General features: G+C 33.5%; 1 protein-coding gene across 1 annotated transcript in view; it reads left to right on the forward strand.

Annotated features, from left to right (window-relative positions):
* The window catches only part of Vps13a (vacuolar protein sorting 13 homolog A), a 236,593-nt gene that overhangs the window by 50,146 nt on the left and 170,494 nt on the right, over positions 1-15,953 (forward strand). Inside the window, 1 exon segment of the mRNA XM_048806784.1 lies at positions 430-575. Within this exon segment, the coding sequence (XP_048662741.1) occupies positions 430-575 (146 nt within the window).

Genomic DNA, 15,953 nt, shown 5'->3' on the forward strand with positions numbered 1-15,953 from the left:
AATAATATATACAAAACACTTCCTTAAATATCTGTCACATAATAAACATGTGATAAATAGAAATTGCCATCTATACTTCGTAAATAGTAGAGAGGAAATAAATAGTAGAGAGGAAATAAATAGTAGAGAGGAAAACATTATTTCATTTATTTCCTCTCTACTATTTACTTAGTAAATTTTAATTTACTAAGTAAATAGTACATTTTTATTTACTTAGTAAATAGTAGAGAGGAAATAAGTGAAATAATGTTAGGAAATAAGTTATCCCATCTAATGAGATCAGTTAATAAGCTAAGACAGAAATTAGTGATTTGTAGTGCTTAAAATCACATTTCATTATATTTGTATAATTTGAGGAATATATTCTTCTTTTTAATTAGTGTACTTAAATCAGAATGAAAGATCCTCTATAATCATTGTTATCTTTTTAAAACAGATTCAAGGTTTCTGGAGAGTTACCTCTTGTTTCTTTACGAGTCTCTGATAAAAAACTGCAAGGGATTATGGAATTGGTGGAAAGCATTCCAAAACCTATATTTACAACTGATGTATCTGCCCCTGTCAAATCAATTCAGGTAATGTTTTCAGAATTAACAAAAGATTGAATGAAAAAGAAAGCTCACTAATAGTATTTGAAACTACTATAGGAATTTCAGATAAACAATTTACATTTCATTTGGAAAATAGACATTTTAAAATGTTGATGAAATGGTAAAAAGTACAAATAGTTAAGGAAGTTATAAAATCTATTTGTCCTCACTTTGGTAGCCTCCAATCCTTCTCCCTAATGGTAATACTATTAATCCCTTTTTGTCTAGCTTTTCAGAAAGTGTTCATGGCATATCCTAGTGTGCATACACATACACACGTTTGTATAATCTTATATTCATACAATTTAAATAAATGTGATCATTATTCTTATTGTTACCGTTATTATTATATATTTTACATACCTTAAGAGATATTTTCATGTTAGCACCTTTTTCATGGTCATATAATATTGAATTATATAGATATGCCATCTTTTACATAATATGTTCAGTTTTGGTGGATATTCATTTGTATTGTTATGTGTATTTACAATTTTGGAAAGTGCTGCCTTGAACTTTCTTGTATATATATTTGGTTATACTTTTATCCATAGGATGAATTCCTACAAGTGGGATTTTTTAGTAAAATAGTGTGTGAATTTTAAATTTTGATGAATTTTGCCAAATTTCCTTTCTAAATTGACTTTTAATTTATGATACTGCTAACAGTGAATGATGAATGTCTTTTTCTTTGTTTGCATTAATCTTGAATATCAGCAATCATTAACATTTTTTTCTAAGTGAAAAAGTGTTCTTTTGTTTTGATTTTCATTTCCTTATTAGTAAGATAGAACATATTTCCTAAGTTTAACTGACTTTGAATTTCTTTCTGGAAACACTGACTCATGTTTTTTGTACATTTTTTATTAGACTGTAGTTTGTCACTCAGAATTACTTTTCCATTTTGTTGTTTGTTTTTTGTGACACAGATACATTTTTTAAACCATAAAAAACATATCTGTTTTTCCCTGTATATACTTCTGTCAATGCAGTGCTAGGGATTGAACCCAGGGCCTTGTGCATGCTAAGCCACATCCCCAGTCCTCCTTTTTTAAAGAAATATAGTCAAAATTAGTAGGTTTTTATTTCCTTTTATGATTTCTGGGTTTCGTATTATATATGTTTTCTCATTCCAAGATAATTTTAGAAAGAAAATATCCAATCATATTTTTCTTTGATAATTTCTTCAGAGGGCGTATGTTTGGACAAGTGGGGCTATCTCCTTCGGAATATCAGTGAGTGAGGCTGCTGTAACCAGGACCCATGGGACAAGGCTGTGTTTAGGCTTTCCTTATTAAATATGATAAAATAAGGTTTTTCTTTTAGTCATTCTTTTACTAGATTGAGAAATTATTCTTCCTAGTTGGTTGAATATTTATTTGGATAGATATTGCAATGACTTTTCTTTATCTGTTGAGATGATCATATAGTTTGCTTCCTTAATCTGTTAATATAACAAATTATGTTGATTATTAAACTAGATTTGCATTCTCAATATGAATCTGGTCTTTTCATATTTGTAGTATCCATTCTATGTATTTGGCACTTTGTTTTCGAATACAGGTTGAGTGACCTTTATCTGAGATATTTCAAATTTTGAAGCTTTTTGGATTTTGGAATATTCTCATATAGACTTTCCAATTGAGCATACCTAATCTAGACATTCCAAATTCACAATGCTCCAAAATCTGAAACTTTGAGCATCTTGTCAGACTGTAAAGAGTTTTGGATTTCAGACCATTTTCAGATTTAGGATTTTCAGAATAGGGATTTTCAACTGTATGTATTAATCTCTTATCCCATATACTTGGGACCATGAATATTTTGAATTTCAGATTTTTTTTTTTATTTTGGAATATCTTCATGGACATAATAAGATATCTTTGTGACAGCACCCAAGTCTGAACATTTTTGTTTTACACACACAGGTTGAAGGTAATTTAGTACAATATTTTTAGTGTGCCTTTGATTTGACTGTGTCACATCATATGAGGTCAGCTGTGGAATTTTCCAGTAGTGGTATCATATCTTCAGTAAAAAAATTTTAGATTTTGAAGCATTTTAGATTTCAGATTCGGAATGTTCAACCTGTAGTAGAGGATTTTTATAATTATGTTCACAAGGAATATTGATTTATACTTTTTATTTGTAACACCTCATATAATGTCAGAGTAATGCTATTCTCATAAAAAGGGATAGGAAATGTTTCTTCCTCCTGTTTTTTTAGGGGAGAGTTTGTGTAGAATTTGCCAGTGAAGGCATCTATCTGTGCATGAACTTTCTTTCTTGCAACATTTTAAAAACTGTCTATTTACTTAATACAGAACTGTTTATGACATCCGTTTTTTTTCTGGTATGAACTTTAGAAGATTTTTGTCCAGGAAGATACTTGTCCATTTCATCCAAGTTGTTGAATATATNTATATATATATACACATACACATATATATTATATATAATATATAAAATGACATATATATATATACACATACACATATATATTATATATAATATATAAAATGACATATATATATATATATATATATATATATACATATATATAAATGACTGAAATTGCTGGGTGATATTTTTAAAAATTAATTTATTTACTTGTTCTAATTAATTATACATGACAGCAGAATGCATTTCGATTCAGAATATACAAATGGAGCACAATTTTTCATTTCTCTGGTTGTAGACAAAGTAGAGTCACACCATTTGTATTATCATACATTACCTAGGGTAATGATATCCATCTCATTCCACCATCTTTTCTACCCCCGTGCCTCTTCTTTCCCTCCCTCCCCTTTGCCCAATCCAAGGTTTCTCCATTCCTCCCATGCTCCCCCACCCTCCACCCCCATTATGGATCAGCATCTACTTATCAAGAAAACATTCAGCCTTTGGTTTTTTTGGGATTGGCTTATTTCACTTAGCTTAATATTCTACAACTCCATCCATTTACTTGCAAATGCCTTGATTTTATTATCTTTTAATGCTTAGTGATATTCCGTTGTGTATATATACCACAGTTTCTTTATCCATTCATTTATTGAAGGATATCTAGGTTGGTTCCACAATTTAGCTATTATGAATTGTGCTGCTATAAACATTGATGTGGCTGTGTCACTTGTATTATTCTGTTTTTAAGTCCTTTGGGTATAAACCGAGGAGTGAGTGGGATAGCTGGGTCAAATGATAGTTCCATTTCATGTTTTCAGAGGAATATCCATACCGCTTTTCAGATTGGTTGCACCAGTCTGCAGTCTCACTGGCAATGTAAGAGTGTGCCTCTTCCCCCACATCTTTGCCAACACTTCCTGTTTCTCATATTCTTAAAAACTGGCTGGGTCATATTTTTACTTGTGTTCTTTTACAATGAGGCTAGGCTACCTGCATGGTGCTCCACAAATTTTTCCAAGTTAAATTTGTAGGAAAATATGTTGTATTCAAAGCCACATTTGCAAGAATGTAGAAGCAACTTTGTTTCAAAAATTTCATCTTTGAGAGGCTCTGGGGTGAGGAAAGCTTGTAAAAGAAAAGAGACAGCAAAATGGGACAAAAGGCTGGAAATACACATATGCATATTTAATTGACCTGAACTTAGAGGGGCTGGGGCAGGGGACAGTCTTCATTCTTAGCTTCCTTGGCAACTCTCAGCCTGAGGTGGGCAGCCCTTCACCCTTTACTCTCAGCATGAAGAAGTTTTCCTTAAGTTTAAAGGAGCCCTCCAATATCAGTCTGTTTTAGTATGATAACTCTGTGTCAAAATTTTGGAGAAGTCACAAAATTGCTTTCTTACAGCAGCTGTACATTTTTGTATTCCTTCAGTTATTCCAACAGCTTTACACTTTCACATATTCTCAGGTATTCCAGCAATATTCAGGGGTTCCAGTTTTCTTAACATCCTCACCAACACTTGTTTTCTGTTTTTTTTTTTTTTTTTTAAATTACTTAATTAATTTAATTGGGGCTCTGAATTGCATTCTACTAATTACTAATAATGTTGAGATTCTTTTTGTTTCTTAGCTACTAATTTATTTTATATTTAGGGGAAGTATTCATTCAATCTTTTATTTTTGAATTGGGATGTTTTTGTTGTTGAGTTCTTTGTATATGAATAATGGACTCTTGTCAGTTATGTGACTTGCTAACATTTTCACCATTTTGTAAGTTTTCCTATTTGCTGAACAAAAGAAAAATTTTTCTTTTGTTGTTTGTGCATATGGTGTCATTGATGAGAATGCACTGTCAAACCCAAAATTATGAAGATCTGTCTTCAAAGAATTTTATGCATTTAACTTTTACGTTGTTGATCCATTCTGAGTTAATATTTGTATGTGGTGGAAAGTAGGATTCCAACTTCATGCATTTCGTGAGGAAATCCAGTTGTCTTGGGGCCATTATTTGAAAAAATTAAAAAAAATAAAACTCCAGAACAGTATTGAATAGCAATTAGGAAAGGGAGCATCCTTATCTTTTGTCTCAACTTAGGAGCAAAGCTTTGTCTTTTATCAGAGTATCATGTTACCTGTGATATCTTCACAAATGCCTTTTATCATGTTGAGGAAATTCTCTTCTACCCCTACTTTTCTGGGTGTACTTTTAACCATAAAGTATAATGAATTTCTAAAATTCTTATTTTCTTTCAGTTAAGGTAATCATGTTTTTTTTTCTTCTATTAATGTGTTATTTTAAAATAATTCCTTTGTTATATTGAATCATTTGCTTTCCTAGGGTAAATTCCTCAGTAATGTTATATAGTCTTTATAACAGGCAGTTGGATTCAATTACTTGTATTTTTGTGAAGATTTTATATCTTTATTTATAAGGTATAGTGTATTTATTTTATATCTGGCTTTGTTGTTAGGCCTTATAGAATAAGTTAGGATCACTGAAGAGTTTGAGGAGGAAGCTTTTAATTCTTCATTAGGAATTTCTACATTTCATCCAGAGTTTAGTTTTTTATAGTATACTTTTTGCAATTATTTTATTTTGGGAAATCTGGTAGCAATGACATGAATTTTATTTCAAGTATTTACATGTTTTCATTTTTCATAGCATTTTCTTGATTTATTTAAAAAACCCAAAACTTCATTTTGTTGATCATTATTTTTCTGTTCAGTATTTCTTTTATCCTTTATTACTGTTTCCTTTCCTTTATTAGCTTTTTAATGTTCTAGCTCTTTGAGGATTTGGACAAAGGTACTGATGAGGGAGGTCTTTTATCTGGTGTTTATTTGAGGGGGGGCGAGTGCCAGGGATTGAATTCATGGCACTTGGACCCTGAGCCACATCTCCAGCCCTATTTTTGTATTAGATCTTTGTATTAGTCTCACTGAGTTGCTTAGCACCTCACTCTTGCTGATACTGGCTTTGAACCTGTGATCCTCCTGCGTCAGCCTCCCGAGCTGCTGGGATTGCTGGCGTGTACTACCATACCTGGTATATCTGTATTAATATATACATTTATAGCAATTAATTTCCTGCTGATCATTGTTTTCACTACATCCCATAAGTTCTCATAAGTTATTTTTCTATCATCTCAAAATACTTTAAATTCCTTTTTTTCCCCAGTTTAGCAGTTTCTTTCTTTTATTAATTTTTTTCACACTAACACTTTTTATTTGTCAAGACTCAAGCTGAAAATAATTTCAGAAAATCATGTTTCCACTTTTTTTCTTTATTTGTTCTTTTTAGTTATACATGACATTACAATGTAGTTTGACTTATATATAAATGGAATATGATTTCCTATTATTGTGCTTATACATGATATAGAGACACACTTGTTGTGGATTCATATATGAACATAGGAAAGTTATGTCCATTTCATTCTACTTGCTTTCCATTCCCTCCTGTCTAATCCAGTGAACCCCCCACTCCTTCCTCTCCCTTGCTTATTGTGAGTCAGTATCACCATATCAGAGAGAACATTTGGCCTTTGGTTTGGGGGAATTGCCTTATTTTGCATTATAGTTTCTAGTTCCATCCATTTACCAGCAAATGTGACATAATTTCATTCTTCTTTATGGCTGAAAATATTCCATTGTGAGATACACACACACACACACACACACACATACATATGTGTGTGTGCATATATTTTCTTTATCCATACATCTGTTGAAGGGCACCTAGGTTGGTTCCATAGCTTAACTATTGTGAATTGAGTTGCTATAAAAAATGATGTGGCAACACAAGTATAGTATGCTGATTTTAAAACCTTTGGGTATATGCCCAGGAATAGAATAACTGGGTCAAGTGGTGGTTCCATTCCAAGTTTTCTGAGGAAGCTCCGTACTGCTTTCCAGAATGGTTGCACCAGTTTGCAGCTCCACCAGCAATGTATGAGTGTATCTTTTCCCCCACATCCATACCAACATTTAATGTTTCTTATATTCTTGATGATTACCATTCTGACTGGAGTGAAATGAAATCTCAGTGTAGTTTTAATTGATATTTCTCTAACTGCTAGTGATGTTGAGCATTTTTTTCAGGGTGGATTAATAAACAAGACCCAACTATATGTTGTTTGTAAAATTCTCACCTTACAAAGACAGGAATAGACTGGAACAAATGGATGCAATTGATGTACCATGTGAATGGAACCTGAAAACAGGAATAACTACTCGTATATCTTCAAAAGCAGAATTTAATCCAAAATGAATCAGAAGAGACAAAGAAGGTTATATGTTACTGATAAAGGGAACAATCCAAGGGGAAGGTATAGCAATATTAATGTTTATGACCCAAATGTTTATATGCCTAATTGCATAAACAGACACTCCTTGAATTAAGGCCTGAGAAAGATACTAGTACAATACTGGTATACCTGTATTACCAATAGGTAAGTTGTCTGAACATAAGTTGTCTGAATATAAACTCAGTATAGACTCTTTGGACCTGAAAAATATAAATCAAGTGAACTTAACAAATGTCTATAGAATATTTCATCCAATAACAGCTGAGTATACATTCTTCTCAGCAGCTCATGGAACCTTTTCCAAAAGAGACCATAAATTTGACCACAAAGCAATTCTTAGTAAATACAAAAAAAAAATCTGATATAATTGCATCTTATCAGATCATAGTGGAATGAAATTAGAAGTCAACACCAAAATACCCTACAGAACTGTATAAACACATGGAGATAAATAACAATACACTTTTGAATGATGAATAGGTGATAGAAGAAATCGGGAGAAACTTAAAAATTCTTAGAATCAAATGAGGTTAGTGATATAACATAGCAGAAAACTTAATGATGCGTTTCCAGGTCTGTGAAAAAGAACAAACTCAATTCCACAACCAGTGGAAGGAAGAATAATTAAGATCAGAGCCAAAATTTAATGAAATTGAGAATAAAAACAATACAAAGGATCATTGAAATAGTTTCTTCTTTGAAAAGATGAACAAAATTGATAAGCCCTTAGCCTAACTACCAAAAGAAAGAGATGACATAAATTAATTAAATCAGAGATACAAAAGGAGAACTCTCCACAGACATCACATAAATCCAGAGGATCATTAAGGAGTATTTTTGAAAACTTACACATTAGTAAATTGGAAAACTTAGAAGAAATGGACGATACATTTTTAGAAACTTAAGACTTTCCAAAATCAAATTAAGAGTGCATGAAAAACCTAAACAGATCAGTAACTAGCAATGAGATAGAAGCAGAAATAAATTCTTTCCAACAGAGAAAAGCCAAGGACCGGATGGATTTTCAGATGAATTCTATCAGATCTTTAAAGAAGAGCTAAGGCCAGTGTTCCTCACTTTATTCCATGAAATTAATTTGAATGTAACAATTCCAAATTTATTCTATGAAGCCAGTATGACTCATACCAAAACCAGATAAACACCAAGAAGGCTAACAATAAACTAATATCCCTGGTGAACTTAGATGCAAAAATCCTTAGCAAAGTATTAGTAAATCATGTTCAACAACATATTAAGAAGATTGTACATCATGATCAACTTGCTTTTATCCTAAGGATGTAAGGATTTTTTAACATATGCAAATTAATAAATGTAATTCATCACATAAATAGAATTAAGGACAGAATTCACTTAGATCTCTCACTAGATGAAGAGAAAGCCTTCAACAAAATTCAGCACTTGATAAAAACACTTTTACTAGGGATGGAAGGAACCTATCTCAACATCATAAAGGCTATATACGAAAAACCCAAAGCAACATCTTAATGAATAGTGAAAAACTGAAAGCATTTTCTTTAAATCTATAATAAGCAAGGATACCTTGTCTTACCACTCCTACTTAATATAGTACTAGAAATTCTACCAAAGAGATTAGGCAGGAGAGGGCAATAAAAGGGATAAAAATGGGAAACAAGCCAAATTACCACAGTTTGCAGATGATATGATCCTATATTTAGAAGATCCATTGAAAGACTACTAGAGCTCAAAAATTCAGCGATATTATTAAATCAATTTAGAAAAATCAATAGCTTCACAGGCATGTGGTGCACACCTGTAATCCCAGAGGCTCTGGAGGTGGAGGCAAGAGGATTGTGAGCCAAAAGCCAGCCTAAGCAACGTAGCGAGGCCCTAAGTACCTCAGTGAGACCCTGTCTCTGAATAAAATATAAAAAGAGCTGGGGGATTGGAGTTGTAGCTCAGTGGTAGAGTGCTTGCCTAGTTCATGTGAGGTCCTGGGTTCAATCCTCAGCATCACATAAAAAGGTAAATAAACAAAATAAAGGTATTGTGTACATTTACAAGTAAACATCTAAAATGAAAAAAGTTTGGGGTGGGGGGAGCCTGGGGATGTGGCTCAGTGCTTATGTGTCCCTTGGTTCAATCTCTGGTTCCAAAAAGAAAAAGAAAAGATAGTATATGTCTGGAACAGTGGTGATGAGTTGAGCAGTGCTCATTTACAGTTAAAGTCCTTCTTAAAAGAATCATAGTCCATTTAAATATTGGAAGGCAAAGGCTGACTTGTTTGCTATAAATAGTTCAATTCATAATTATTACAATTTTTCATACCATTATTATAGTAATAACTGCAGCAGTTCCAAAATGATACTATGGAAAGAAAACATTTGCAAAAATATGTTATTTTTAAAGTTCATTATTTGTAGGCAAAGATATTAAGAGCATTGTTTTCATTAAAATCAATGACAATGAAAATAAAAGGAAAAGAAAAATCAGTAGCTTTCCTGTGTATCAATATTGAGTCTGCTGAGAAAGAAATTAGGAAAATAGTCCAATTCACAAAAACTCAAAAAGATATAAAATATCTAAGAATAAATGTAACCAAAAAACTGCATGGTTGTTGGATAAAACAGATAGTATATTCACACCATTTGTGTTTCCCCAAAACAGGCCAGTGACAGAGAATAAAAGAGACACATTCATTCAGAGTCATCTGCTTCTTTGATAAAGGATATGAAAACATACATTGGAGAAAAAGTAGCTGGTTATCTATATTTAGAAAACTGAGACTAGAGCACTATCTCACCCTGCACAAAAATCAACTCTAAAGGAATCAAATACCTAGGAATGAGACCAGAGCCATGCAATTCCTAGAAGAAAACATGGGTCAACACTTTAACATATGATAGGCACAGGCAGTGACTTTCTCAGTAGGATCTCAGAAAGTAATGCCAAGAGTTAATAAATGGAATAGCATAAAATAAAAAAGCTTCTGAGCAGCAAAGGAAACAATTAAGAATGTGAAGAGAACACAAGGCCCTGGGTTCAATCCCCAGCACCACAAAGAAAAAGAAAGAAAGAATATGAAGAAAGAGCCAATACAATGGGAGAAAAGTATTTGCTAGCTCCTCTTCTGTCAGAGAATTAATATCTAGAATACAGAAAGAGCTAAAAAAATTACCATCAAAAACCAAGATAACCCAACTAATAAATAGGCAAATGAACTAAATGTACACTTCTCAAAAGAAGAAATATAAGGGGATGGGGTTGTGGCCCAGTGGTAGTGCACTCACCTAGCATGGGTGAGGTACTGGGTTCGATCCTTAGCACCACATAAAAATAAATAAATAAACGCATTGTATCCCTCTATGACCAAAACATATTAAGAAGAAGAAGAAGAAGAAGAAATACAAGAGTCAATAAATATATGGAAAAATATTTATTAATTAGCAATTAGGAAAATGCAAAAACAAAATTACCCTGAGATTTCATCTTGCTTCAGTCAGAGTGGCAGCCATCAAGAATGCAATCAGTAATAAATGCTAAATGGGCCAAGAAACTGAACAGACATGTTAAAAATGATCAATATCTCTAGTAATTAGAGAAATGCAAATCAAAACTACTCTTAAGATATCATCTCACTCTAGTCAAATTGGCAGCTATTAAGAACACAAACAACAATAAGGCACACTCATACATTGCTGGTGGGACTGCAAAATGGTGCAGCCAATATGAAAAGCAGTATCGAGATTCCTTGGAAGACTGGGAATGGAACCACCATTTGACCCAGCTATCCCACTCCTCGGTCTATACCCAAAGGACTTAAAAACAGAATGCTACAGGGACATAGCCACATCAATGTTTATAGCAGCACAATAGCTAAACTGTGGAACCAACTTAGATGTCCTTCAGTAGATGAACAGATAAAGAAAATGTGGCATATATGCACAGTGGAATATTACTCAGCAGTAAAAGAGAATAAAATCATGGCATTTGCAGGTAAATGGATGGAGCTGCAGAATATCATGCTAAGTGAAGTTAGCTAATCCCAAAAAAACCAAATGCTGAATGTTTTCTCTGATATAAGGAGGCTGATTCCTAGTGGCGTTGTGGAGAGGAGCAAGGGAAGATTAGATGAACTCTAGATAGGGCAGAAGGGTGGAGGGGAGGAGAGGGGGCATGAGGGTTGGAATGACGGTGGAATGAGATAGTTATCATTACCCTAAGTACATGTATGAAGACACGAAAGGTGTGAATATACTTTGTACACAACCAGAGATATGAAAAATTGTGCTCTGTATGTTTAATATGAACTGTAATGCATTCTGCTGTCATATGTAAAGAATTAGAATAAAATTTTAAAAAATAAAATTATAAATGCTGAAGAGGCTATGGAGAAAAAGGAACACTTACATTGTTGGTGGGTTTGTACACAAGTATTATCCACTATGCAAATCAGTATGGGGGTTCCTCACAAGACTAGAATGGAACCACAGTAAGATCCAACTATACCATTCCTCAGTATTTATCTTAAAGAATTAAAGTTATCATACTATAGGGAAACATGCATACTTATAGCAGTACAGTTCACAATAAACAAATTGTGGAACCAGCCCATGTGTTCATCAACAGATGAATGAAAAAAGAACATGTGGTATGCATACACAATGGACTTTTTTATTCACCCATAAAGAAGAATAAAAACAAATAATTTGCAGGAAAATGGATGGAACTTGAGAACATTATGTTAAGTGAAATAAATCAAACTTAGAAATTGAAGAGTCCCATGTGAAAGGTAGAGAGGGAAATGGAAAAGAAAGGTCATGGTGGGGTCTTATGAAAATTGAAAGAGCAGTAAAGTAGAGGAAAGGAACCAGAGGAAGGGAACTAGGGGAAGGGAACCATAGGAAGGGAGGAGGTAGAGGAAAGTGGAAATGGGAATGATATTGGCCAAATTATATTGTGATATTTTGTGCATATACAATATGTAATAATAAAACCCACCATCATGTACAACTATAATGCACCAATTAAAAATATGAAAAAATAAACTCTGTCTCACACAGCTTATAGTTAGATCATATGTTTAATCCATTCTGTCACTCTATGCTTTTGATTTAATAGTTTTGTCCATTGACATTTAAAGTCATTACTGACAGGACTTCAAAGCTTTTTTTTTTTTTTTGGTGCCAGAGATTGAACCCAGGGGTGCTTAACCACTAAGCCACATCCTCAGCCCTAGTTTTGTATTTTATTTAGAGACAGGGTCTCACTGAGTTGCTGAGGGCCTCCTGAGTTGCTGAGGCTGGCTTTGAACTTGCTATTCTCCTGTCTCAAGTCTTCCAAGTCGCTGGGATTACAGGTGTGTACCACCACACCCAGCTTGCTATTTGTTTTCTGTAGGTTTTGTTAGTTTTTTGTTTCTCATGTTCTTTGTTTCTACCTCTTTTGTGTTTATCTGCTCTTTGTAATGAATCATTTTGATTCCTTTCTCATTACCTTTGTGTGTATACTTTTAGATACTTTCTTTATGGTTTCTAGGTGAATTGTATTTCACTTCCAGAGTTTATAATATTATATTTTATATTGATACCAACAACCTCAATATCATACAAAAACACTACATCCTGATACCTATTCCCTAATTATTAATGTGTTGTCACAAATTATATCTTTATGTTTTGGATGTGCAAGAGCATAGGGTCATAATTATTTTTTATTCTTATTTCCCACAAATCTGGGAAATTAAAAGTGCAATTGCTAAGTAAGAGTACAATAATTCTTTATATGTTTGCCTATGCATTTACCTCTACTGGAGATCTTTATTTCTTTTTAAGGTTGAGTACTATCTAGTAGTCTGATGATATAGAATAAGATGAACTCAGTTCCTTTCATACTTTCATTTAGCAACACATTTCTGATGTCAGATGTAGGGAATTTCCCTTTGTCCCCCCACCGCCCCCAAGGAAGCAGTATGGCATCAGTGGATACTAGACATCCATCTTCAAATTTATTTCTGTTCTTATATATATTCTGCCTGTGGATAATGTCAGATCTGACAGCTAAGGCATCACTGCCCAAGAATCTGTCATTCCAGTTCAAATATAAATTGAAAGCCCCAGGTGTGTGTGTGTGTTTGATTTAGTGCATTTTGACATATTCATAAATGCATATAATATAGTTTTCTCCATTTCAATTCCCAGTACTTCTTCTTTCCCTCCGTCCTCCTGGTCCCTTTCCTCTACTCTATTAGGCTTCCTTTATTTATTTATGTATGTATGTTTTTATGGATGCATTATAAGTATATAAAAATTTAAATGCATTAGATTATATTCATCATGCACATAGCGTGTTTTGTAAGCTTCATTTTTCATTTCTTCCTCTCCTCCACCCTTTTTCTCCCAGGTCCCCTGCTTCTCTACCGATCTCTTCTATTTTCACAAACTCTTCCATTTTTATTCCTTTTTTCCACTCTAGCTTGTGAAGCAGGAGAGAACACTGGACCCTTCAGTTTGAGTCTGGCTTATTTCTCTTAGCCTGATGTTTGCCAGTTCTTTCCATTTATCAACAAATGTACACATTTTTTTTAAGTTGTAAATATCTTTGTAATGAATCATTTTTATTCTTTCTCATTACCTTTGTGTATATACTTTTTTATACACAATGTATTTATTTATTTGTTTGTTTTTATGTGGTACTGAGGATCTAACCCAGTGCCTCACTCTGCAAGACAGTCTCTCTCTTCCACTGAGCCACAGCTCTACCCTGAATGTATACACTTTTGAAGGAAATTATAAGTGCTACTATACTGAACATGACAAATGTTAAGAAAAGCAAAACAGCTTATTGCTGATACGGAAAAGTTTTAGTTGTCAGAGTTGTCAGGATAGAATCTCAAACTATCCACAGTGTTCCTTTAAATCAAAGACTAATCCAGAGCAAGGCCATGACTGTTCTGTTAAGGATGAGAGGTGAAAAAGCTACAGTAGAAAAGTTTGAAGCTTGCAGAGGTTGATTGATGAAGTGTAAGGAGAGAAAACTATCTCCATAACAAAAGTACAAGGTGAGTCAGCGAGTGCTAATATAGATGCTACAGCAAGTTATCCAGAAGATCATGCTTTTAATTGACGAAGGTGTCTATATTACAAAACAAGCTGTTTGTTATAGACAAAATGGCTTTATATTAGAAGACATTATGTAGGACTTCCATAGCTATAGAGAAGAAATTAGGACCTGCCTTCTAGGTTTCAAAGGATGGGCCTATTCTCTATTTAGGGATAATGTAGTTTGTGAAAGTGGAAGCTAGTGCATATTTACCATTCCTATAACCCTAGACTTTTAAAAAAATGCTGAATCTATTTTTCCTGAGCTCTGTAAATGTTACAGTAAAGTCCACTGCAGAATCCTTGTTTACAAAACAGTGGTAGGGATTCAGCCTAATCTGACTGCAACAAGTCAAAACTGCTTTGATTGCCCCTGAGTCTTTGCCTGACAGTTGATGTTAGCTTGAGATAAATTGTTTACATTCTGACTTAGAGGAAAGCCACTCTCATCCTGACCATTCATTATATAAGCTTACTCCCTTTGACTAAAGTTGGAGAGATGCACAACCTTGCTGCACTCTTGACTTTTTTCAGTAAGTCCCCAATAAATTGCGTTCTGTCTGATCTTGATTCTGTCTGCCTCCTTCTTCAGTCTTATAGAACTTTATGGTCAGTTCTTTTACACTGGATTTTCCCCAAACAATATTTGAGCAGACATTTGACAACTACTACTTAAAAAAAAAGATTATATTCAAAATGTTACTGCTCATTGAGAATATACATGGTCACCCACAATCTCTGACAGAAAGATAAAACAAAATTTATGTTTTTATGCCTGCTAATTAATACAGTGCCCACTTGGCTCCAATAAGAAATACATTTTGTAAGGCTGAAACTGCTATAGATAGCTGTTCCTCTGATGGATAAGGACAAAGTAAAGTGAAACCTTCCTGAAAGGATTCACCGTTGTAAGTGCCATTAAGTATATTTTTGACTCATAGAAGAAGTCAAAATATCAACATTTCCAGGAGTATGGGAGAAATCATTTTTAATTCTCATGGATTCAAGACTTCAATGAATGTAATAACTGCAGATGTCATAAAATGGCAAAATAACTAGAATTAGAAGTAGAGCCCGAAGTTGTAACTGAATTACTGCAGTCCAATGATAAGACTTTAACAGATGAGCAAGGAAAGTGAATTCTTGTCTTGAATTCACTTCTGGTGAAAATGCAGTTAATGTGGTTGAAAATGATAGCAACAATTCAGTGTGTTATATGAACTTAGCTGACAAGGCATTGATGAGGTTTTAGAGGATTGATTCCAATTTTGAAAAAGTTCCCTTATGGGTAAAAAGCTGTCAAACAGCATATCATACAACAGTTGTCTTTCATGAAAGGGAGAAGCAATTAATGTGGCAAACCTTTGTGGCAATCTTCATTGTTGTTTTATTTTGTGAAGTTTTCAGTCTTCTATAATGATTTAGATAAGAGTTGTCCCCCAAAAGCTCATGTGTGAGACAATGCAAGAAAGTTTAGAGGTAAAATGATTGAGTTATGAGAGTTGTAACCCAATTAGTGGATTCATCTGTGTCTCTGACACAGTTTAGAAGAAGGTCAAAGCATTCTTTTGTGGCCTG

The sequence above is a fragment of the Marmota marmota genome, unplaced genomic scaffold (assembly GCF_001458135.2).
Source record: "Marmota marmota marmota unplaced genomic scaffold, marMar, whole genome shotgun sequence".
Taxonomy (NCBI): Eukaryota; Metazoa; Chordata; class Mammalia; order Rodentia; family Sciuridae; genus Marmota; species Marmota marmota.